The sequence below is a fragment of the Ischnura elegans genome, chromosome 1 (assembly GCF_921293095.1).
Source record: "Ischnura elegans chromosome 1, ioIscEleg1.1, whole genome shotgun sequence".
In the NCBI taxonomy this organism is placed as follows: Eukaryota; Metazoa; Arthropoda; class Insecta; order Odonata; family Coenagrionidae; genus Ischnura; species Ischnura elegans.
Genome location: NC_060246.1, coordinates 83,422,875 through 83,446,516, shown reverse-complemented (window position 1 = coordinate 83,446,516; position 23,642 = coordinate 83,422,875). Strand labels below are relative to the sequence as shown.

The window sequence follows — 23,642 nt, the reverse complement described above, 5'->3', positions numbered from 1 at the left end:
TAACTTCTTCCAAACCAATACCAAGAATGAAACCGAGAGTATTTGGTTATCGTTTCTCACGCTATTTCAAACATAGAAGAGGGGAGTCCCGAGGTTTTTCTTAAGTCTCCAGCCGGGAGTCGTAAGCACAGATATTTCAATTTCCCAGAAAAGTGAACGAGGTCCTAAGGGCGAGGCGCCAGATACTTCCAGGAAAAGAGGAGGCATCGGAAATACTGGAGCCAACCCTTTCACGTCAAAATTAACGACGCTGTCAACAGAAGCCTAAAACAAACGCTTTCTCATTCCGTAATTCTAAAAACTTGGAAGTGATCTGTCAGAATCTCGGCATTTCCCTTTCCGAAGCTTCACATGGTGGAATCACAAAAGCAACTTGAAGAATGTTTAATACGCCCGTGCCATTAGATTACGAGCGCGCAATTACCATATGGGAGAGTTGCTACTTCTGGACCTCGCCAGGTCGATATTCGACACCCGCTGTCGCATGTCGAAGTATACGGGCGATTCGGGGCATGTAAAACGAAAGATCAATGCCCCAGAGTAACCTCATTACTTTTGATTCGCCATAAAATACGGAACATCGACTGAAGTTCGCCGGACATGCAAAATAACAAACTGGTGAACTATCGAATAAAACTCGTTTACGTGGCCGTAGAAAAAGGCAGACATTACAATAAACGCGGGTAAAAAAATTATATAATTTCCATATTTGACGTGATATACTTATCATAAGGACGTTAAAATTATATGAAATCATTCGAAAGAGTAATGCAGGTTTACAAGGTGCTTTTTCAAATCACCTTTACCTGTCCACACTCCACAATTGGTCTCCCCTTTTCAATTCAAAATATGGCTCATTACTCTTTATTCCATCTATGAATCATTTTATCTTCCTCTCCCTTAATAACCGCTTCCAAAACATTCTTTTCTCTAATAGGGGAAATAGAATAATAAGGCAAAAATAACTAAAACATGAGTAATGGTTTTCAAACAAGGTATCACGTTGAATGAAGATTTCGAATTGTAATTACAGAACAGAACGCACGAAACTGGAACGAACACCATAACGAACGAGTACAAGCGAATTCAACTGGAGATGAAAGCCCCAGTTTAAAAAACTAACTTGTGTTTATTGAATTTCATGTATTTTTCAATGATTTTTCAATGATCCACAAATAGTGACTAATCTCTAATCATGTACCAAATCAAACAGTCACTTTAACGTAATCACATTTTATAATTGATGCCATGTAAAATGCTTTTTTCACACCGCACAACACTCCAGTTTGACAACAGAAAACATGACCTTCCGACTCTATCCTCCACAAAAAATATCTCTGGAAACTGCTCTCCATTAATAGCCTTGACATAAACTTACTTGCGCTTAGCAAACAACACTCCCAACACATCGAATAGTAGGTACACAGTTAATTTAGGTTGATTTTTACCAGAATAGACCACACTGAGAGATCAGCACAGGAGGACAAAAAAATACGAGAAGAGGAGAACGCGGAAGATGTCATTAACGACAATTACATAAACTTCCGCATCTAGTTGATTAATGGGACCAAGAACGTCGCGGCGAGGCTCATGTTGGGTACCACCTCTCGTGACTGACATAAGTACCTCTCCCTACATGATCGCTTCCCAAACATTCTTTCGAAGTTTTGGTATTGGTAACGGCTTTCGGGTGTTCCTCCACGCAGTCTTGCCTGAAGGCGACGACAGTTCCTCCAGCCATCCTCCAAGTGTCTTCAGGTCAGAACTGACCTGCCTTCAGTTCTGACCTAAAATCGCCATCAGGATGGCCGGAGAAACTGTCGCCGCTTTTAGACAAGACTAGGCGGAGGAACGCCCTGAAGCCGATACCAATGTTGAGAAACGCCGCGAAAACCTTGGATTCGATCAGTAGTAACTCCACACTTCCAAGTGAGCTTCGCCCAATATGCAGCGCAGATGGCCACCAGAGCGGCGAGACAACCAAACCTTGCGGAGCCGAAGTCCTAAAAAAATTAATAGAAATCCAGGAGAAAGAGGAGGAAGAGTCCACGTTCCGGGGACCCCAACAAGTTAATCATTATCCATAGCGGGAAATAACTTATTATCAAGAAAATGGTACGCATGTATTCATGAACGGAAATGGGAATACCTCCTTCTAAAACAATGCCTGTATGTTATTAACGGTCATAAGTTCCCGTGGATCCTGCTACACAGTGCACCGGCCTGCTATACTTCTGAAATGTGCAGCGACAATAACATTTAAACCTCCTAGTAAACTCAAGCACAACAGACACAGGAGAGTTCACAGAGGACACGAGACGTGCAGGATGTAAAAAAAGGGATGGAATTCCTCATGGTCGAACTTGCGGGGTGGAGGTTGGGGGGGGGAGGAGGGGGGTGGGCTCGGGCGAATAACTGCGCAATCCGCATTATATTAGCAGGGGAGTAATTAAGGCCCTTTCCTCCAAAAGCCCCTCCCCCACTCGATTGGCCCCGCGGCAACCTGTTAGCGGGAGAGGCGGCTCCGAATTCGCCTTCCAACGGCACCCACCCAGAGAGAGAGAGAGAGAGAGAGAGAGTCTTGCGAACAGTTTGGCCAGCCGCCGTCGGGTGACGTCACGCGACAGTGCAACCTGTTGGTCGTCGCGGCGGAGGACATTGATCAAAGGGAAGAATGGCGAGGGGTGGGGGTGAGGGGTAAAGAATGGAGGGGAGTAATAGGGTTAACGTTGCGGGGAGGGTGGAGAGTCTTCAATGCCGCAGGGTGCGCAAGCTGAGGACACTGAATACACCTTACGTCAGGAGGTGCGAGAAGTTCATGGGCGGAGTTTTGGGGGGTTCAGTGGGTGCCTGCCCCCCCCCCCCCCCAACATAAATGGTATTTTGTCCGAAATAAGTACGAAACCTGTAGAAATGCCAAAACATTTTAGTTACAAAGTCTTTAAAATACTGTTCTCAGAAGCTAATTTAAACAAGCTGTATATGGGAGAGCCCCATGGACACTCCCGTTTCACTGGGAGGTATTCAATAGCCTCTGAACACCCGGCAGGATTGCTGCCTCCCCCCCTTCCCCAACATAAAACTCTAAACACTGCCCATGGAGTAGTGAGTATCCAATATTAAAAAAATGAGTCAAGTGAGCGGCAACGCCTTCTCCGTACGAATTTTACCCTGAAGAATTATGTTTCCAACGAGGACGATCCTCAAACTATCACGAGATTCACATCACGGGGGGGTACGTATCGATGAATCTCCGCGTCCGTCGAAAAAATATTGCGTGATATTCTCTAATATTTACAAAAAAGAAGCATAAGATTCAGATTTAATTTTTACTAAGAACAAAAAAACTTCAACCACACATATTTTATGCTGTGATGGTACTCAATGCATAAAATTCGTATAGCGTGCAACTATGGCGACGATCTCGGCAAAACAGTTTCTGTGCGGTGGGAGCTAATTCCAGGCACCAAAATAGACGTCCATAAATCACACGAATTGCTACAGGGAGCGTGGGGGAGAGGGTTAGTGAAAAGTCAGCGGGAGAGGAGGGGACTTCGTAGGCACGCTACAAATGCATAAGTCATGCGCAAGATGGAACGAAATAAATAACTTATTTTAAAACTCTATCACGTTTAAAAGGGGATTGGCTCTATCAATGATGGATAAGGTCACTTTAACGCTCTGATCTCAATCTGTGCACCTCGAACACATATTCATCGCTTACATACCTGTATCGAGAATTCACAAGCTACTGATGAAGACAATAAATAAATTTATGGAGCGAATATTTTTCGAAGAATCTTGTCAGCATTTCGGATTATTTGATAATTATAGGCACATAAAACTCAATTTTTGCACCTTTTTTTGGTAAATCATGAAAAATGATTTACATACCAAATTTCAGCCCAAGGGTCAAATAAGCTCCACCAGAAACGTAGTCTACCATGGCACATGCATAGAAGCGCGTGTGGCATTCCGTTCGATGCGATAAATTCAATCAAGAGTTGAAGGGGAAGTGCCTCGAGGGAAAAATACTTGCTCGGCCCGGGGGAATACTTAAACGAAACCTTAAAGGGGCGCACCATGCGTAAGGGACTAGTTGCTTTAGGCCAGGGTCGGCAAACTCCCTGAATCCGATTTGAAGGCCAATGCTTTTAAGTCAAGCCTTCAAAAACGGGTTCTAGTATATGAACGCTACAAAAACGATGTCTTCGCCGCGACTTCGTACATCAGGCCTCTTTTTTTCAACTTCGTAATATTTTTCAATCCAAATTAGGTCCAAAAAAGAGCATTAAAACCATAAATGCAATATTATTATAAATATTACTATAAATACATCATACACAAAGACTAAACAAATTCCATATCATCTTGATAAAAGGTCTAGTTAGCATTTCCTCGTACAATAGAAAAATTATTCCTAAATGATTATGGAATTAAATACACACACGACATCACAAAAGTTGGAACCAAGCTGAAAAGCAAGACTGCCGACTGATATAAATAACAAATAAACGAGAGAAGGGATGCTGATATATAACAAAAGGACGGCCCACGGCGAGGTTATTTAAGGAAAATATGAAAAACATGATGCAATGGAGCAAAGAAGAACTCTTAATCTGAATGTGGTTTGAAATTAAAATTAATTGAAATTGTGGTACATTACCTTCAGGTTTCAGTCTCTCCTTCGCGAAGCGGCAGTAAGGCGGGGGAGGAGATTCTGTAAAAAAAATAATATAATTAGTTCGTAAGGAAAAAGGTATTCTGGAAAATCAGTTTCAGAGCACTGCTTAATTAATAAATATGAATGAACTTTAACAAATTTATCGATATATTCAAAGAAAAACGAATATTTACACCACAACAAAAGTAAAACAGTAGAAGAGAAAAAAAAACATTTTAAGTATGCATTATTTTCATACTAACACTTCGTGGTATTCATGGTATCAGTCCAGATCGTTATGTTTTCTTTATTTTAATGACACACTGCATAGTCTGCAGACACTAAAATTTATTTTTATAGTTTAAGAACAGAGTCATGCAAGATTGAATCAAACAAGCTTAACTTTCACGTCTAACCTTCTGTCAGTTCTCTGCCGAAATATAATTCATACCTGTTACTCTAAAAGTCAACCTTGCCACCATCATTCAAAATTTACGAATTGTATTTGAAATTTTCTCCTACATAATTTCCGCGACCTTCGATTCACAACGGCATAACATTTTCTATGGACTATGATAATGACTATGGAAACATTTAATAATGTACTCCAACGGTAATTTACGACTAATAATAAACGTTCACTAATAATGGTCAACGGCTGCCATTTCTCTTCGAATGATATTGGAAGTCGAAAATAGCTAACTTAATTGTAGTATATGCGCTATTTTATGCAGCAATTTTCTCCCACTGATTTTTATTCGGTAGGTAGAAACATTAGTAAAAAGGCACAAATGTAACATGATGCTGTGATAGTCCTGGTGTGAGGCCTGTTTATCCTATACATCGAAATCTATTCTCTTGAAATTTTCCGCGTTTATTTTGTGACCTTGCTCATGACTAAACAAATACATTGATAACTTCGCTTATTCCACACAGCTTAATTCGGCACAACCTCGAACGGTTTCTACATTTACGTTTCACAGTCAAAGAGGAAATATTTTATATTCCCTTACGGCATTTCCCCATCATTATGACACGGGAGTTTTGAAGCGGTCGAAATAGTAACAAATAAAGCTGTGGGGAATACACAAAGTTATCAAACAATACTTTTAGACGACATTTCTTAATCATCGACGATCATATAAAATAAAGTATGCGATATTTAAGATTGCCATCGGAAATAACCGCCAGCTTAGATAATGGAAGATGGTCTCGATAAATTTTAACGTACTTTAATTAGCTTTATCTATACTTTCGGGTAGTAGGAGAGGAGAAGGAATTCCATCCACTTCAAGTGAATCCGCACTTCACCCAGTCTGCGAGACGAAGGCGCCACCCAGCACTCACTTTTTTCCCACACTACGGCTTCGAAACCTGTATTGGCAACGCCGGGCGACGACGGGAATCCATCGAGAAAGGTGCCCGCCGGAGGATGAGGACGAATGGAGGGAGAAAAAAAGAAAGAGGAGTGGACGCGGAGGAGAAGGGGCAGAAAGGTAAACTTGAGGAGGAGGAGGGCTCAGCAGGAGAGAGAGAAAGAGGGACGACTGCGCTGGGCAGGCAGGGGCGCCAGTTATCGCCGGCCCACACAACAACCCCACTTCCACTCCTGCCCCCCGCTTCCCTCCCCTCTAGACGCCTATATACCAACCTACCCAAGGGGTAGAGATGCCAAGGGCCCGAGGTGGTGGTCCATTAATCGAAATCATTGCGGAGGGCTAGAATAATGGACTGTGAGATAGTGACTCTCTTGATAACTATCGATGGCTTTATGTCGACGATGAACCTGGTTCCCACTGTCGACTGATTATCGATTGTGGAAGGTTTTTCAATCGTCAACCCACTGTCACAGTCAACTGTTTATCCCCACAACGACGATGAGGCAGGGACTCTCGAAAACTTTAAGTAGGCTATCAGCCTAGTTCACACTGTCAATTATTTGTTGATGATGAAACGATTTCTCACTGTTCCAGTCAACCGTTCATCGCCTCAATGTTCAACTGATTGTCTATGATCAACCAACTGGCAATGATAAGGAGATAGTGAATGGTTCAGCATGTTCAATATAAGGTCCATGGTCAACCGACCACCAATGGCCCAATTATCAATATATTAATATATTTTAGATGGAAAACACATTGGCCACTCGACCAATTGCAGATTTTCAATATTCAACCGATAATATCGATAGTCTATCATCCATCCATTGTATTTAAAGTACTGAATGTGAATTAATTTTCATACCCAATAGAAAATAGAAATAGAATCCACATCGACAAACATTTGATCGCCATCATCGTTTGATGCCCGTCATCGATATCGAAGCCCAAACAGCCACCGAACCTCGTCCGCGAAAATCGCCCATCGTGCAAGTCTAAACCCGAAGGGAGAAATAAAGAAGCCGGACCGAAAGGAAAGACTATAGGACCTGTTGTGGAGAAGGGGAGAGAAGGCGGTGGTCCCTTCGAGAAGAAGAGTGCTTCGGAGAGCGCACCCAATGACTATGCCGTGAAGAGGGAAGGAGGGATGGTGTGCTGAGTGGTCGGCGGTGAGGAAGGAAAGGAGCTTGAGTTGTAGGTGCGCGCATTTGCCGAAGAGAGGCCTGAATTCTTCGGGCACCTTAAAAGAAAGACGTCCCCTGGAATGCGCCAATTGGAGCCGACGGGAATCCAGGGATGAAAAAAGGAAGGCCCGGAATGCCTCGCTGATGTAGTCCCCTCGATGAAAATGACTGGGTGGATTCGGGAACGATGACAGGGCAGGGAAGGAAGCGAGGCGACTGGAGGCACGTTGATTACACTGTCCTCTAGCCGACCATGTAGGTTTTTAGGTAGATTCCTTCCCCCTTTTATTTTTGTTTGACCAGGCGTCGGGAATCAAATTCAAGCCTTTTCCTTAACTTCTTTTGACTAGCATAAGATCGGAAACGTCGTGAAACGTGTTTCTTCATGTAGTAGGTGTTGCATTGAGAAGAGTTTGTAATTGCTGATTTTCATAGCAGTTAACATTTATTATATAAAAATATTCTCAAACATTAGAAGTTCAACTTTAGAGGAGGAGTAAAAAACCTTTTCGGCTCCGAAATAATTAATAAAAATTCTACCTCCTGATAATGCGAAAATACAGTAGCGAAGAGAAAGCAGAAAAAATAGTTTACTTATTTACAAAATATAGATAACGGTCAACAGCTAATAAATTCAATGCAATTATTGACTGAAGATGGTCAATAAGAATTCATCCATGTAACAATCTCAAGTTTTCTTTCAAATCTTTCCCTCTTCCTCCATGACACCCTTCGGAGGGAATAAAATTCTGTCTTTGTTTCCCACTTCAACATGTCTTACTCTACAACTTTTCTTTAGACCAACCGGATATCTCCTGAGGACCACCCAAATGAGAGTGCATCATTTACCAACACCAACGGCTCACAGGCCACTTCCTTTTTTTCAACGCCCGCTGCCGGGCGCACGTTTTATGGACCTCCCTCACACAACGCGGAGACTTCTAAGCAAATGCTATCGCACATTCGCCGATTTCTTATGGTTCAATAGAGAGAGAAAGAGGGGAGGGGAGAGGGATATAATACACATAAAAAACAAGAAAGCCGCCCCAAGCGAACCAACAGCATATATAAAAAAAAACACGCTCCCTCTCCACTCGCCCCAATTTAGGCATGCCACCCACTCACTCAGTCAGTCATCGACTTGGGTTACCCACAATGAACCCACCAAAATGACGTCCTTTTGAGTTTGCCTTTCCCCTCCCTCCAGTAAGAAATAATACGTCCCCACTCCGTGTGAGTTACTACACTTTTTTTCCCTCGTCTTCGGAAATAAAAAGGCGAAAGGCCGACACACACACATGAATAAAAAAACCTTACCACTCCCCTCAGGTCGCCCCGCGGGGGGGAAAAATTGCGTGGGTCCCCAGGCAGGCACATGAGATGAGGCAACCAAAAGAGAGAGAGAGAGAGAAGGAGACCTTTAGTGGGCACTTTGTTTCCAAGGACATCGCCACACTACATCCACTTGCCCCATCCCCGTCCTCTCCTCTGGCCCTCCACCGCGCCAGCTTATACCAGTCGGTCTTTTTGATACACGCAGGTAAGATTGCTCGATGGTTCCACCTATTGAATGCATCATCGATATTATGGAGAAGGATGCTACGGTGACTTTCGATGTCAACGACACACAAAGGTACTTTCAATATTTTTATTCTCGATGTTAAACCGCGACAATCGATTAAATCGATGCATACTTATCATCGACGAATGGTCTGCTACTGTGGAGTTGAGGCTTTCTGTGTCCAACGAAGCGCATCCATGAATTTCATATATTAAGTATAGATTAATGAAATTTTCCATTAAAAATTATAACTCAAAGATATCCATTTATTCGCCCGATAAAAAAAAGCTTTCAAGCAAGATAGTCTAAACCAACGGTACAAAATTCGTATGGCTTGGAACCCAACGAGACCACGGCCAAGCATTAAATAGTATTAGTATCTGGTTCAACTTTACGACGAATTCCTATCTTATACCACAAGTACAACAGGTTAAAATACATAATATCTTCGTCAAAAGATCCGCAGATCGATACCCTAAGATAGTAGTTGAGTATCATTGAGCAGAAAACTCATGCTTTTTATCTACTTATCAATACTGTCCTTACCGATGAATAGGCAGAAACCATGAATAACGGGGGTTCATTGCAAAATTATTTTGGACCTACTAAAAAACAATGAAATTGTCTTATTCATCCCAGGGCGACAAATCGCATGATCAGAACCTCCGCTGGACACACATTTATGGAGTTGTAAATATGATCACTCCCATGGTAAGTAAAACACGCCACATCACCAAATATATAGTATGTGGTTACTATAGCAGAGTTAACGAACTAAGGATATACAAGCAACGAGGGCGGAGAGAAAGAATGGGGATGACGGAGTATGGCTGAAGTGTGGGGGCATTGCGGCTGCATGGGCGCCAGGTCTGAGGGGCGGGAGGGTGCCCCATTATGACGGGGGGAGGGGAGACGTCGACGAAGCAGAAAGACGGCGACTGCGCCCGATAACGCATCCATAAAGGCGAAAGCAAAGAGACTGAAACAACCAAAGGAAAAAATAGAGATGGACAGGCAACGAGAGAGTGGAAGCAAGTGCGACCAACGTTTCCTTAGTCACACGGGGTGGGTGAGGCAACAACTACTCTCGGATTTGATTAGTTTTCCCATAAAAATGGTCATTAAAGCCATTTTCTCAAGCAATTAACCGCGGAATAGCTAAATACTTCAGTGTCTTTTACAAGTGCAAACGAACCATGATAGAACCGAAATATATATAATACGGAGCGCAAAATTTGCCTCGATTCGAAAACCAGGATCCGCAGAATTCAACAGACCTTGAGTTAAAAACAACTGGCACAGTTTTTACGCGGGTTTTTCATATAGTTTTTCACAACCTCTCTTCCATCATCAAAACTTAGTTAATCAATACTAAAACGGAGAACATTATTACTTCGGTATCCGTCGTATACCAAAGGCATAACACAGCTTTCGTTAAAAAAACGTGAGCGGGATGGTAACATAGGAAAAAACGCAAAAAGATGGCCAAAATATCCCAAATTTTCATCGTACTCAGTCTTATTACCTCTGAAAATGTTGCTTAATTGTTGGATATAATTTTATACAAAATCAAATCATAATAAAGCCACAATTAAATCAAATAAACATGAATGAACTACGATTCAAGAGAACGGGTACGGTGAAAACAAGTGAAATGCTTAAGCAATATAATAGATTAAATTTTCACCACCCTCGACGAACAGAAAAGAGAAACACTGAACTAGAGCGTGGAGAGATAATTGGCTCACTCCAGCTCGCCCTTCCACCCCAACCGAATTTACACCCTCCTTTCCATCCATCCACCTGCCTTCACGACTCGGCCCGACCGGCGCCTAACCTCCTCCCCTACACCGCCGAGAGGGGAAGTAAGTCATCCCTCCCCACGGACTTTTGGGAGGGGAGCAGAGGTCATCAGCAAGCTGCTCCAGCCACCACCTCAACACAGCCGTCTCGAAAACCTACCCCCATCCCCGAAAACGACTCCCAACGCGGAGAGACGTGGGGTTGTTTAACCAAGAGGAGGCCGGCGGCGTCTATGGCAACGGTAGCGTCGAATAACAACACGAGGCGGTGTTGTCTTCGTCTCCTCTTCGTCCGCCTTATCATAATCAAACAAAGGAAAATTTACAGACGCCCGCCGCGCGATCGCCGTGAAATGGTTCTTGGGTCGTGTGTGCGCACCGGTAGCGCGCCGTGGAGGGGTGAGAGCATTGGGGGCGGGATGAGAACTGTGGCCTCCAGCAACGCTCACATGAATTGCAATGGAAAAAATTCCTCTAAATCCCTCCTCGAACCTGGACTTCGGGGATATAGTGGATTTATCTGATTTTTCCGGCCTTGGTTGCGGCGGGGTAAAGTCCTCATCAGCCAAAGAAGAGGTAGCGGGTTCGAGTCCCGCCTGGATATGTTGTTCCTATCCAGGGCATGGTTGTTCACGCACGTATAATTGATAAATTTGTTGAACACCCCGATTGAAAACAGACAATATGTTCTCTATCCGGTGGAATGAGAATAAATAAAACAAAATCGGGGTTTTCCCTTCCGTAAGACTGCCAAGTCTTCCCTCCCTACGGACTTCCGTGGAGGGCATAGAATAAGCTGTAGCCACCACCCAAGCATCCGCCTCAAAAACCAACCTAATTTACAGAAAGCCGAAAGTCTTACGTTAGATTCCCAGTCCAAGGAATATTTTTAAATAGCAATTCATGCGAATTTCATCGCCGTTCACGGCGAAGAGTTGAAATATTCAACATCTCAAGTCTCGTCACGTGTCAAACGTGGTCTAATTTTCATTATAGCCTACTATGGATCGAAGAAAAAAACGAACTCGTAGACATAACTGACCGGAATGTATAGCCTTTATTTAATTTTTTATATCAGATCTGGAAATAACCAGAGCATATACTTTTCTGTGGTAAATAGATTCAAGTTAAAATCGGGATCAATACGTAAAACTATGCATCAACGTTTATCGAAGCTATTCAGTATAAATATAGATATAAGTTGATGCATAAGCTCAAATTCAGAAAACGGCTGCCCACTCGTAAAAAAATGAAAGGAAAAGGAGAAAAAATATAATCACACTAGGTCACACGCTTACTTTCGAAACCCACATTTTGATGAGAAACCAAAATGAATGAGAAAAATATTTTTTTCCCACACAATCGAGCGGTTAATACGGAACATTCATTCCAGCAGCGTAAAACGGACCCTTAGGTTTTAGCCCTCCAGAGCTGATATAGAGGGGCGGAGGGGTTGGGCAAATACGACATAAATCAAACAGTTGACGCTTCCAGCTTCCACGTCTCGGTAGACCAAAGAAAAAGAACAAGAGATTCTTTGTTTGACGAGCACGATTTATTTTTTTCACAGCAGACCACTTGTATATCTTCGGGAAACCCAATACCTACATGATTTTTCTTTTTTTCCTGCATAAAAGGAAGATTCAGATTAAGCCTGATTTCGGAGGTGAGTTACTTAAATTCCAGAAAAGCAGTGGCGTAACTAGCGGGGGAGTGAGGGGATGTATCCCCCCCAAGTGCTCAAAGAAATCAAAACATTGTTTAAAAAACTTGGCTGTATTTGATATATAATAACTGAATCTGCTTGACGTTAACTTTTAAGTACAAAAATGATATAAAATGCATTTTCAGGCATGTTATTTTTCAAGAATGTTCCTAAACTCCCCTAGTTTCCCTAAACTCCCCTAAATTCCTAGTTTCCTGGGGCGGTAGCCCGCACTAACCCCCAGTATCACCCCCAGTATCCCCCCCACCAAAGCCCTCACATCCCCCCAAAGCATATTCCTAGTTACACCACTGCAGACAAGTACCATAATAATTAAAGCATTTTGCCAGTATTTGCCAGTTTCTCAATACGTATATAAAACTGCGACATGTTCACTGAATTATTAGTCAAATACATATACATAACAGTTTCAACTCATCGACACTTCTGATCTGAAGACGCCAGCAGGATGGCTGGAGAAAATGTCGTCGCTTTTCGGCAAGACTACGCCGAGGAACGCCCGCAAGCAGTTACCAATGGGAACAAATTTCTTGACGGGCGGACTCGGAGGTAATGATTTTCACGCGCGATCCATCAGTTTTGCCAGCACCCATGCGTTTGCACAGCGACATGCCACGAGTGCCCAGACATGAAGTAATGCACCACAGGACACGGGGGTGGGGGGGGCGGTCATAAAGGGAGACTGTTGTTGCGCAATCCATCTGCTGTGGAGCCGCGGACTTCGCACACACTAAGTCGTAAAATTCCCACCGAGCATGTTAAGATGGAATGTTCGTGAATTTCCCTGAATGTCAGACGAAAGTCAAAATTCTTGGCTCTCCCATCTTCCGTTTTTCGCCACATAAAATAAGAGTCGTGAGGCAACATTGGTACTCAAACGGTCGTGAATGAACAATACAATGTGGACTCCCTCTTCTCCGATCAGAGACAATGAGGTTCACGTGTAAAAAGGCGAATGCGTTTCGGGTAAAAATATGCCCTATGAATGCGAATTCTAAAATTAAAACAGGGATCTTACTAATAAATTTTTCAGTCTGCTTTGTTGCCTGCCCCTCTCAAGTTCGACCTCTCTCTTCATTTTATAGGCCTGAGTGTTTTTTTTGTGACATTGATTTTGCCTAGTAATCTATGTAAACCTTCATATTTCTAGACTTACATTGAAATTTAAATCTTTTGAAATAATTAAATCTGTACTAAAGTACTATTTGGTGCCAGCAGAAATCTATGCTTGATGGCAGTCCATAGCTCCCGCTTCGCTATACACGTATTCCTAGATACACGTATTGCACACATAGCATTGTAATATTTTTCTGTAAACTGGAAAAAGGGTGAAATCCCATTGAATAAAAATTACTTTTATTAGTTCTCAACCGTATTTCTACCAAGCGCCACATTTCAAATTAAAATATACATTTCGCGAGCCACAAAATACAAAAAAGAGTCCCCAAAAATGCTCACAATGCATAAGTGCCTCGGTAAGCGTATGGGGATTTAAAGCACGAGTCATCATTTGCATGCCATAGGTTGCGCACCTTTGGCTTGGTGGAAAGAAGCGATGAAATCTCACCCCCTGCCCACTTCAGGTTGCTCACGGGGGTATTATGAAGATGGCCTTCCACCAACCATCCCCATCCCCCCACTACGTAAGTATTCGCGAATAACTCAAGCCCTTCGTCGACCGCCGCCCGCGTCGCAGCCCCGCCAAACCTCCAATCCTGCCTGCCTCTCGGGAGAGGAGGAGGGACACCACGTCGAGACAAGGGAAAGAGTGCGAACGTATGGGTGAGTGACGTACGGGCAGTTGTATTTACTCAACCGAAAGAAGACAACCGAAAAACTCCCCCAACCCCCCACCGTGTCGCTACCGAGCTAATTCCGTGTTTTTGCGGGTTCTTGAAAGACTCGGGGGAGGAGGGGAAACCTGTGGAGCAAGAATGGACTCATCCAAAAGGGAGGAAGGAGGAGGGGGTGGAAAGATGAGGGGGAGGGAGAGAGAGGAGGACATTCGGCAACGTCGTCCACGGAGGAGACGGACGGATTGGAAGACGAAAGGGAAACGAACGGAAGGGGTTTGGAAAGAGAGATCACGCGAATTACGAAGAGTCAGGTCCTTTGCGAAGAAAAACCTTGTCTATGGAAAGACATGAAGAATCGCACAAAAATAAATGAATAATGCCAGGGGTCACCAATTAGAAACTTGCAAGTATGTAATAAATTTATAAATTATTCTTCAATAGTTTTCTTGGATGAAAAATGTCTATATTCAAGACAGGAAAATGACGGCAAATACAGCTGCGCTATACACCCTACTGTTCGGAAGGAAACTGTAAATAAAGAGAGCTGCGATCAAACTTGATAATGGTGTCAGAATAACGAAAAGCGTAAAGTATGGAATAAGTTTTGATAGTAGATCGCGCAAATCTTGTTTCATTCATTATTACATGGTTACGCCATATGACATAGGCATCTTGAAATTTACAGGGTGCCTAGAACAGATATTTGATGCCATTTACCTGTGTCTTGAATACAGGCATTTTTCGTCTGAGAAAACTAATGAAGAAACATTTTCAAATTGAAAACAGAGGAAAAATGTTCGCAAGGGCCGACTCTGCATTATTAGAAACTTATCAGATGCTACTATAGTTTTAAACGAGATATACGTCACAAAAACACCGATTGAGCGTGTTGCTCCTCTATAGGTATAAGTAAAGAGAGTTACGGTCACACTTCATAATGGAGTTAAAATACCAAAACGTGTCAAGTATGGAATAAGTTTTTATAGAAGAATAGACGAATCATGTATCATTCATTATAATACTGTTAAACCGTATCACATCGGCATACTTATGCTTTTAGCACTTCAACAGAGCAAGGATAGATTGCTGAATACCTGGACATGAAGAAAAGGTCAACGACTAGGACAGCACAAAAATAGTTCACTAAACTAAAGCCGATCCATTATGCCTACCGCGGCTAAAATTAGATACACGTCGAATATTCCCCACATAGAAGGAAGGTCAGTTGGCGAATGGACAGCAAAAACTCCCTCATACCAAAGGAAAGTGATCCATACAATGAAGAAAGTATTTGAAGATGTTGCTATCAAAGTTTAAGGAGGCAATTTCCCTAACAAGTACACCGTAAGCTTATGAAAATGTTAGCTCGAATATCCCTTGATACACACATGAATGCGGTCGTCATCTTATCGTTCTTTTCCGAAAGAAAATGGGAACCCGATCGGTCCGGTTTTGGTGATTCTGATACCCTTGGAGATTTCGGGCTGACAAAATACACTCAAAGAGGAAAGAGGGCTTGATCTATATTAACTTCCATAAAAACCACTAACGATAATTTTAGACATATAGTATGGTGGAGACTTAACATAAGGGTGGCAGATATATCGCCAATCATATCTTTTTATGATTTTCATCGATTGGAAATAGTCAATGTCAGCAGATATTCGTCCATTATCTACTGCCATCGACTGTAAGTGATAAATGAATCAATAATAATAACCATAAACGGAAAATTGCATAAAAGTGATAAAAATCGAAAAAAACAAACAACGCCAGTTTAGAACTTTAATTATGGCTGGTAATGATCGCGACCGGTTAATTAAACTAAAGCAATTTTAACGCTAATATGACCAGTGAACACCCCAAGAGATGATCCGAACGCCAAGGAGACAAGGGACTGCGTCAAATACACCCAAGCGTGTTCGGCATCCCTCACTACGTTTAGACTTGGACGGATAAAGAAGCACCGCTCGTGTTTACAGCGCGGCGCGCTTCTTGGAAAACTTCTTTGGCCAGGGCTATCCGAGTCTCGGCCCACGAGAATCCTAAGCTGTGTATATTAATAGTTACCCTCTTTTTAAACGGCGCCCTTCCATTTTCGAAAATACGCGAGGCATGTTTACATTTTTCCAATCGACCGATACGCGCTACTACGCACGCCCAGCGTGCAACATGCGAGCACGAGGGATAACAATTGACTGGCGCAAGGCGCTGGCAATGGGGAAAGGGCTTCACCCCACTCTCTCGCAGAAATGTGGCCTGGCAGCCATCCTCGAAAAATGCTGAAGAGACTCCAAGTAAACGGGCGGTGAATGATTCGTATTCACGCATTCCCGTGCGAGCAGGAAAATTTAAGTAAAATAAATCCACGAACTCTCAACTCAGCTAGGATTTGAAATTTAGTGCCCTCAGTATTGGTTAAAAAATTCGCGTTTCCCCCTTGCTAGGAGGGGAAACACCAATATTTTTCAAGCAATCGCAACTAAAAAACATCTAAATCTGCCTATTCAGCAATTTTAATAGATAATAACGTATGTGCTTCTAAAATTGGAATTGCGGACTGACCATTTCAGAATAACGTGATGATGCACAAGCCAGCTAAAAAGAGGCAACATCTTTCTCACTGCAATGAAACGCAAGGAAATACATACCCAAACAAATCAATCGCTAAGATACTAAAAGTACTAATTAAACAAAATAGCATCACCGAGAGCGTGTAAATATCTAGGAAACTTGGGGTACTATCAGGTTCTGAAATTGGCAGGGGTCAAAAAGTGGAAGTATTACCGAGAGAATTTTTTAACAGCAGACAAAAAGGAAAAACAGCAAAAATAACATTTTTTAAGTACGACGGCACTCTGAAGCGGAAACTTAAAATCCATGACGTGGATTTAGAGAATAGGTCCAGATAAGCAACTGATATGGACTGTCCCAAGACCTCAGTCTAAGGTGACATTTTAAATCACAATTCGCTTCCCCTATCATAAAATATTCAATCCAATTTCTTCAGCATTGAGGATACTTGCGGAGTGAACACCCGGTCAGCGTCACAGGAAGTACTGATTCAAGCCATCCATAAACGATGGACGTTGTCAAGTCCTTTCAATTCGAGGCACGAAAAAAAAACTCAAATAATTAATTTCAGATGTCGGGAGGACGGTTCAAGAGGCTCTGGCAAGGTCGGTGTTGATAAAGTGACCCGCGACCCCATCCCATCGTCAAGCAGCGGAGAGATCTCCAGTATCGAGGAGGGCGAAGACATGCTTGCACGCAGCACGCTATTAATGGTATCTCGGAGAGGAGAAACGTCTCATTCAACCCAAATATTTTGAACGTGATAGATCGACGGAATTTATAAACTAAACCGACTGATTGAAAATGCCATTCCTTAACAAATGGGACAATGCGATGCGAGGCCATCATCGCTTTAAGAACCGGTCATTAATCGTCTTTACTAATCGGTCCATCACGATGAGCTCTTGACGGAGGACGCCCCACGCCTCATTCGCCTTGATCGAACTCGTAAGGGCGACGGGAGAGTATTTCCTAGGCGATAAGTCACAGCAAGAAAAGAGAGATCACAGTTTCATACGAGTAAATGAGTTTTCATGGAATCGTTCCAATTGCTTCGCAAGGAATCGTGATGGATCATGAAATTCCAACTCGTGACCTCTCATTGCAGTAGTCTGCGAGATCTCTCAATTGACTTCTTGAACGCGCATTATTTCGACGCCAAGAAAAATCGTTAGACGAGAAAAACAGAATCACGACCGAATTTTCTCTATGTTAAGATCCATCCCAAAAGATAAAAAAAACATTAGATGCGTGATTTAATAATAATGTAATGTGATTATATATTTGAGTAGTTAATAACGCACGATCCCCGTGCATAATCGACGATAAACATCCTTAAATTGGTCAGCTCCTTTTATATTAACATCAATTTATCTCACATGGAAAGAATCTAATCCCTCAAGTCCACGGTTCGTCACGACCACATCAACAAAAAATTAGGACCTTAAAAACCCTGGGCCAGAAGAAACTGCACGACGATTGTTTCAGCTAAACATTTCGGGGCCAAAACTTCATGGCGGCGCGAGAAAATTTACCTCGACTACGTGCAGACGCCAAAAACGAAGAAGATAAGCAAGAGGCGCCAGCCATCGCAGAGAGACAACGAGGGAAAGAGGAAAGGATCACGAGGCATAAAAAAATCTCATCCGTCGTGCCATTAGTAGAGTTATAGGGGTGCGTGAGGGGAGACAATACAGAAAAAAAATGAGACGAAAAAATTACTCCAAGCATCTCCCACTTTTACCAGGGGAATCTTTAACTTCCACCCCCGACGAAAATGAGAGGATGATGGGGTCAGGAGGGGTGCCATTACAGGTGGGGAAGAGGGGGAATATTCCCTTACATAATTATTCGACCGGAGAGCCGACCCATCCTCGTCCTAAACACAGCCTTCGGACTCTCCGATTCCCTCCTTTCCCCTCCCGCCTCTCCTTCCTCCACGCATAACCCTTCCCTCCGCGGTCCAGAACACGCTCCTCTCAAGCCGCCGGTCGGTCGCAGACGGCACTGCAGGCTGGCAACTCAAATATCAAAATGATGCGACTTTACGAGTCATAATCCAGGCCGTTTGATAACTTGTATTTCACTCAATCTTCACTTTTACAGGGGCTAGCAAACATTTCAAGAAGTGCAGGTAGTTATTTCCTTCGTAACAAATGAAGTTACATTACGATATAACATTAACTTTGACACTAATTACGCACCACCTGAATAACAAGTTATGAATGGGGTTCTTACAAATAGATTATATTACAGTGCAAAAGAGAACGAAGAAAGACCACCATACTTCCCATTATTACATCAAGTAGTTAATCAGTTTATTCAGTTTTACTTGTAACAAGAAATATCACGTTTACTAATTACTCCACCCTGCCTCTTTCCCCAAAATTATGCCTTATAGAGCTCTGTGTAAGGCAATCCTTCGAGTTAAGTACTCTTCTCCTCTCCATTCTTCCTCATTCAACATCCTTCCGTCTGCTGATGATTTCATAATCATAAATGGCGATTTTACCCGAATTATCCGACATTTGCAATGACACCCCCACGAATTCCCTTCCAAAAAGAAATTCCCCGAGGTTCGCCGGAGGAGTTGCCTGCCTGAGAGCAGGGGATCCCTCACGTCAATGCATCGACTGCTGCCTCCTCCGTCCTTACAAGACGGCTCCACACACACAACTCCCTCCCTCTCTCTCTCGGCACGTCCTTCGCCGCCCTTCCAGACTGGACTATCGGCCCGAGTTCTCATAGCCTTGGTACAGCCGCCGTCGCCACCAGCAGGAGTAGGGAGTGAGCTTACACGAGATCCTCCTCATCCTCCGCTCGCTGGTTTTGTATCTCCGGAGGGAAGATGGAGTGGCTGCGAGAGGCGACTGCAAGGTTGACGCGGCGGACAGTGAGGGGACGCCATCGGGCGTCGCCGGTCGCTCTGCTCTGTGGTGACGAAGGGCTGTCCCCGTCGGATCACTTCCAGTCGGGAGATGATGTTTACTGGGAAGGACCGTGGTCCTGCACTAAACCGGCGCTATTATTACTACACGTTTCCAGTTAGTCAATCAAAAAACATTTGAGGTGTCCATATTAGATGAATTGGATGGATGAGGCAGATACTTAGTGGGAATCCATTAAGAGATATGAAGTGAAACACTTCGCACTTTTCACATAAAAATTTATTAAACTACAAGTCGACATGTTTCGCTGCACTGCGGCATTATCAAGACTTTCTGCAAGACAAGAGTCTTGATAATGCTGCAGTGCAGCGAAACATGTCGACTGCAGTTTAATAAATTTTTCTGTGGAAAGTGCAAAGTGTTTAACTTTATATCTCGTGTTCATATTAATCCATTCATCAATCTCCCGCACCTGCATTTATTCCCGCGTCGTTTCTTTCTAATACTCGGAATGGGCCCTATTTTTAATGCAAGTAGTCTCACCGTCGAGGAAGTTTTGCGGATCATTTCACATCATGTTTATTTATAAACTCTTCATGATTATTTATGAACGTCTATCAACATCACATGTTTCGCGCTCTGTTTTAAAATAAATGTCAACAACAGAAGAGAAATATTTTCCACCGGTTTTCCGACACAAGTACCTGTATTTTCAGGTCCAAATAAGAGATAGTTTAAATCTCTTCCTCCTTACCCCTAATAACCAATCTGAGAATAACTGCGCCCGTGTCTTTGCAACATAGTCATAATATACTGAAATTGAAAATACTTATGCTTGATTCCCTTTTCCCAAACTCGTAAGAGAATAAAATAAAGATAGAACACCTAACTTCATTAAAATGATGACTCACATGAGATACGCAAGAAAACCAAATGCTCAAAAACGAAACAGGGGAAAAAAAACTTTGAGAGAAAAAAATGATTTTCCATCTCACTGCACTGAATTTTTTTGAGAAGTGTCAATGAGTACGAATTCCCTGCCGAGGTAAGTCAACCTTGCTGGTATCACCTCGGATAATACAGGGACGTTGTGTGAGGAAGATAAGTCAGGAGGAACAAAAGAAGATAATCGTGCAGAGGACCACATTTCTTCACCACATCATGTCCACTCTCCTTGTGTACCTCTCAGGATGTCTCCTGAGGGAGCAGAGGTCCACAACAGAGACGAAAGACAGATTGGAAAGGGAGAGTAATCTTTATTTTTTTTGACTCCTTGAGTCCAAATATTGTGCTAGGAGTCTGGACTGAACAAATATTTGCTCATGTCGCACCGAGTACGTACCAACACGACGTGCTTCCACGGACAGTTAGCGGGCAAATTGGATGAAAGGACGTAACTACACCCCCGGGGAACAAAACTTCCTTTAACTAAACATATAGTAATGCGTCTATTATCCGGATTAAATAACACAAGATCTACCGTACAAATCAAAAACCTGTTCACTTCATTACTCAGTTGAGTCTTTTTCTTTGAGAGATAGAAAGTGACTCGTGTTTCAAGGCTTAGCCGAGCGAAATATTTCCATCACGAAACATGAAGTAAGCACTTCGTTATGTTCACTCAGCTTATAAGAAAGCACAGAAAACTCGAAGAAATGCATTATTTTATTTACCAAGATATTGACTAGTGTTCACGAAAACAATCTTTTGATTTGTACGCCGACCACCTGAATAGTTCAGCTTACAAACACCACTTTCCTCGAGACACCATGCCCTAGAATATATGAGGTTTATTTTTAGCAAGCTAGCTTTGTAATACACGGCAGGGGATATTGTCACATTAATTCCATCGCCATCCGTCGAGTGAAGGCGCACGAGTAGCCCAGACGGCGGCGGACACACGAGATGTGGGACACTAGAAGCGCAGGCGCCTAGCTTCTCGCTCACTCCGCACTCGTCTCGCATACGAAAGCAGCTCTCCACACGAGAGACATAAGACGCTCTGTCAAAGCCTCGCGGAAATGCGAACGCACTCGAGATGTCGACTCGACAGCGACGGCCGTAAAAATAGGACCTATATATCCACTGAGAATAAAAAGACATGGGCGAGGTGCCGCGCGTTCGTACATAAGGTACAGTGGCTCAAAAGATTGCCAACGAATTGAGTGGCGCCACAATTGAAGTCGTAAAAAAATCAGCTTTAACTCTCGAGGTATATCATGCCTAGGCATCGTCGCGACGACAGGTTTTTAAAAGTTGAATCGCGCGTGAATAATACAGGTTAGACTAATATGATCAAGCTACCAAACGCGTTAAAGATGAGACCATTTCTTAGCCACCAAAATACTCTCCCCAACTTACTCGTGTTATTTCCACGATGCATTTTCGTCAAAGTTTTTACGTAGCGGAGTAACATATTAACAAGTGTAGGTATTTGGTGAATTTGTTCACTTCTAACTCAAAGTATAAGGTACTGATTTGATATACTTCACTATCTCAAATATTATTTAATATTTCTACTCAAGGTTCTATAATAATAATAATGATCTAGTCAGGGTTCTCCATACAACATCACAGTATTTGCTTTCCGGTATTCATGTTGCGGCCAAGACATAACATATAGCAACAGGAGAAATAAAAAAATGTCCACGCGAATATGTGGCGCCACTCAATTTGAAAGAAAATTTATTTGACCAATAGTGCATACATACTTACATTCATACGCATACATGGGTGCGTGTCTCCGCGACGTTAACCCAAATACAAAGGAAAAAATCCCCGTCCTCTGGTGGCGCCAACGCTCAGTGGGTCGTAAGGATAAAAAAAAAAAACATATTTGGCCTCCGTCGGTACGTGATCGGTTTTAATTCTACGACTTCGACGCGAGAAAGGTGCAGCTCGTGTGACTATATGGCACTCAACACCGAAGGCGAAGGTGGGCGAAGGCGGCTGAGGTCGAAAGCTTCTTCGACTCACAATTATCAGCTATTTATTCAACAAACGCACCCTCTATAATTGTATCACGGATATAAATCACAGATCTACATTTTCGCCCCCGTCCTCACACAGTTACTCGCTCACTCAAAAGTGCAGTTTAGCAAAAATAAAATACACGTAAAATCTATTGCGCTTATCACAACCCATTCGTAGCACCATTAATAGAGCTGGCAAATAATAGCTTCGCTCCTATAATTCACCTTCGCATAATCATGAGCACGCTAACACGCAACAATATTCATGATTACCGACTTACGGCAGCGGCATAAATCAAATAAGTTCACTGTAGATATTAATCTTCCACAAGACATTTTTTCGAAGGCATCACACCAACTTCGCATTCAAAGATTTAGTGCGCGCACAACGGGCTGTGCTCAGAAGTACATAGAAAACGCACAATGACTGTTCATTAGAGAAATTTGGCCCAAAGGAGAGGAAATTATGAACGTTAATAAAAACGGTCGATGTTTTTGACGAATTTAATTTCATATAATGTGTTAAAAAGAATCAATAACACGAAACTATGCATTTGTACCGGCAGTGTAGGAAATGTATCTTATTTTTTAAATATTCATGTATTTTTCTTTACCTTATACAGAATTGGGCCATTTATTTATTTCATCACTCCGAAACCTAAACAGAAAAAGTTTCGGCGGAATTTAATCGTGGCGTTATTGAGTCCCGCTTATGGTGAATGCGAAGACAAAAACTGTCAAATAAGATGCACCAAATGAGATTATTGAAAAAAGTTTCCCTGACCCTACGTGAAAAAGAAACTTCCGAGCTATGAAAATGTGTATCAAATTTTCCAGGTAGAATAGGAAATGAACCCAATTGGACATTAACGGGAACCTAAAGGTTAATTACTATCTTCGGAACTCACAAAAATACTTAGTTTAACTATCGAAAGAGTTCGTCGAGTGAAAAAGGATTATTGCCAATAGAGTACCAATTAAAGGATATTAGCATTACTTTATTGTATACACGTATTTAAAGCAAAGCCCCTAGGACCGAAAAATACTTTCTCTACTTAGTTTCCCTCACACTCGTTCATTCACCGTATTAACGAGCA

General features: G+C 42.6%; 1 protein-coding gene across 1 annotated transcript in view; it reads right to left on the bottom strand.

Moving 5' to 3' along the window:
- The window catches only part of LOC124164799 (mothers against decapentaplegic homolog 7), a 293,882-nt gene that overhangs the window by 258,197 nt on the left and 12,043 nt on the right, over positions 1-23,642 (bottom strand). Inside the window, exon 2 of the mRNA XM_046542029.1 lies at positions 4,667-4,720. Within this exon, the coding sequence (XP_046397985.1) occupies positions 4,667-4,720 (54 nt within the window). The remainder of the gene's footprint in view (positions 1-4,666; positions 4,721-23,642) is intronic.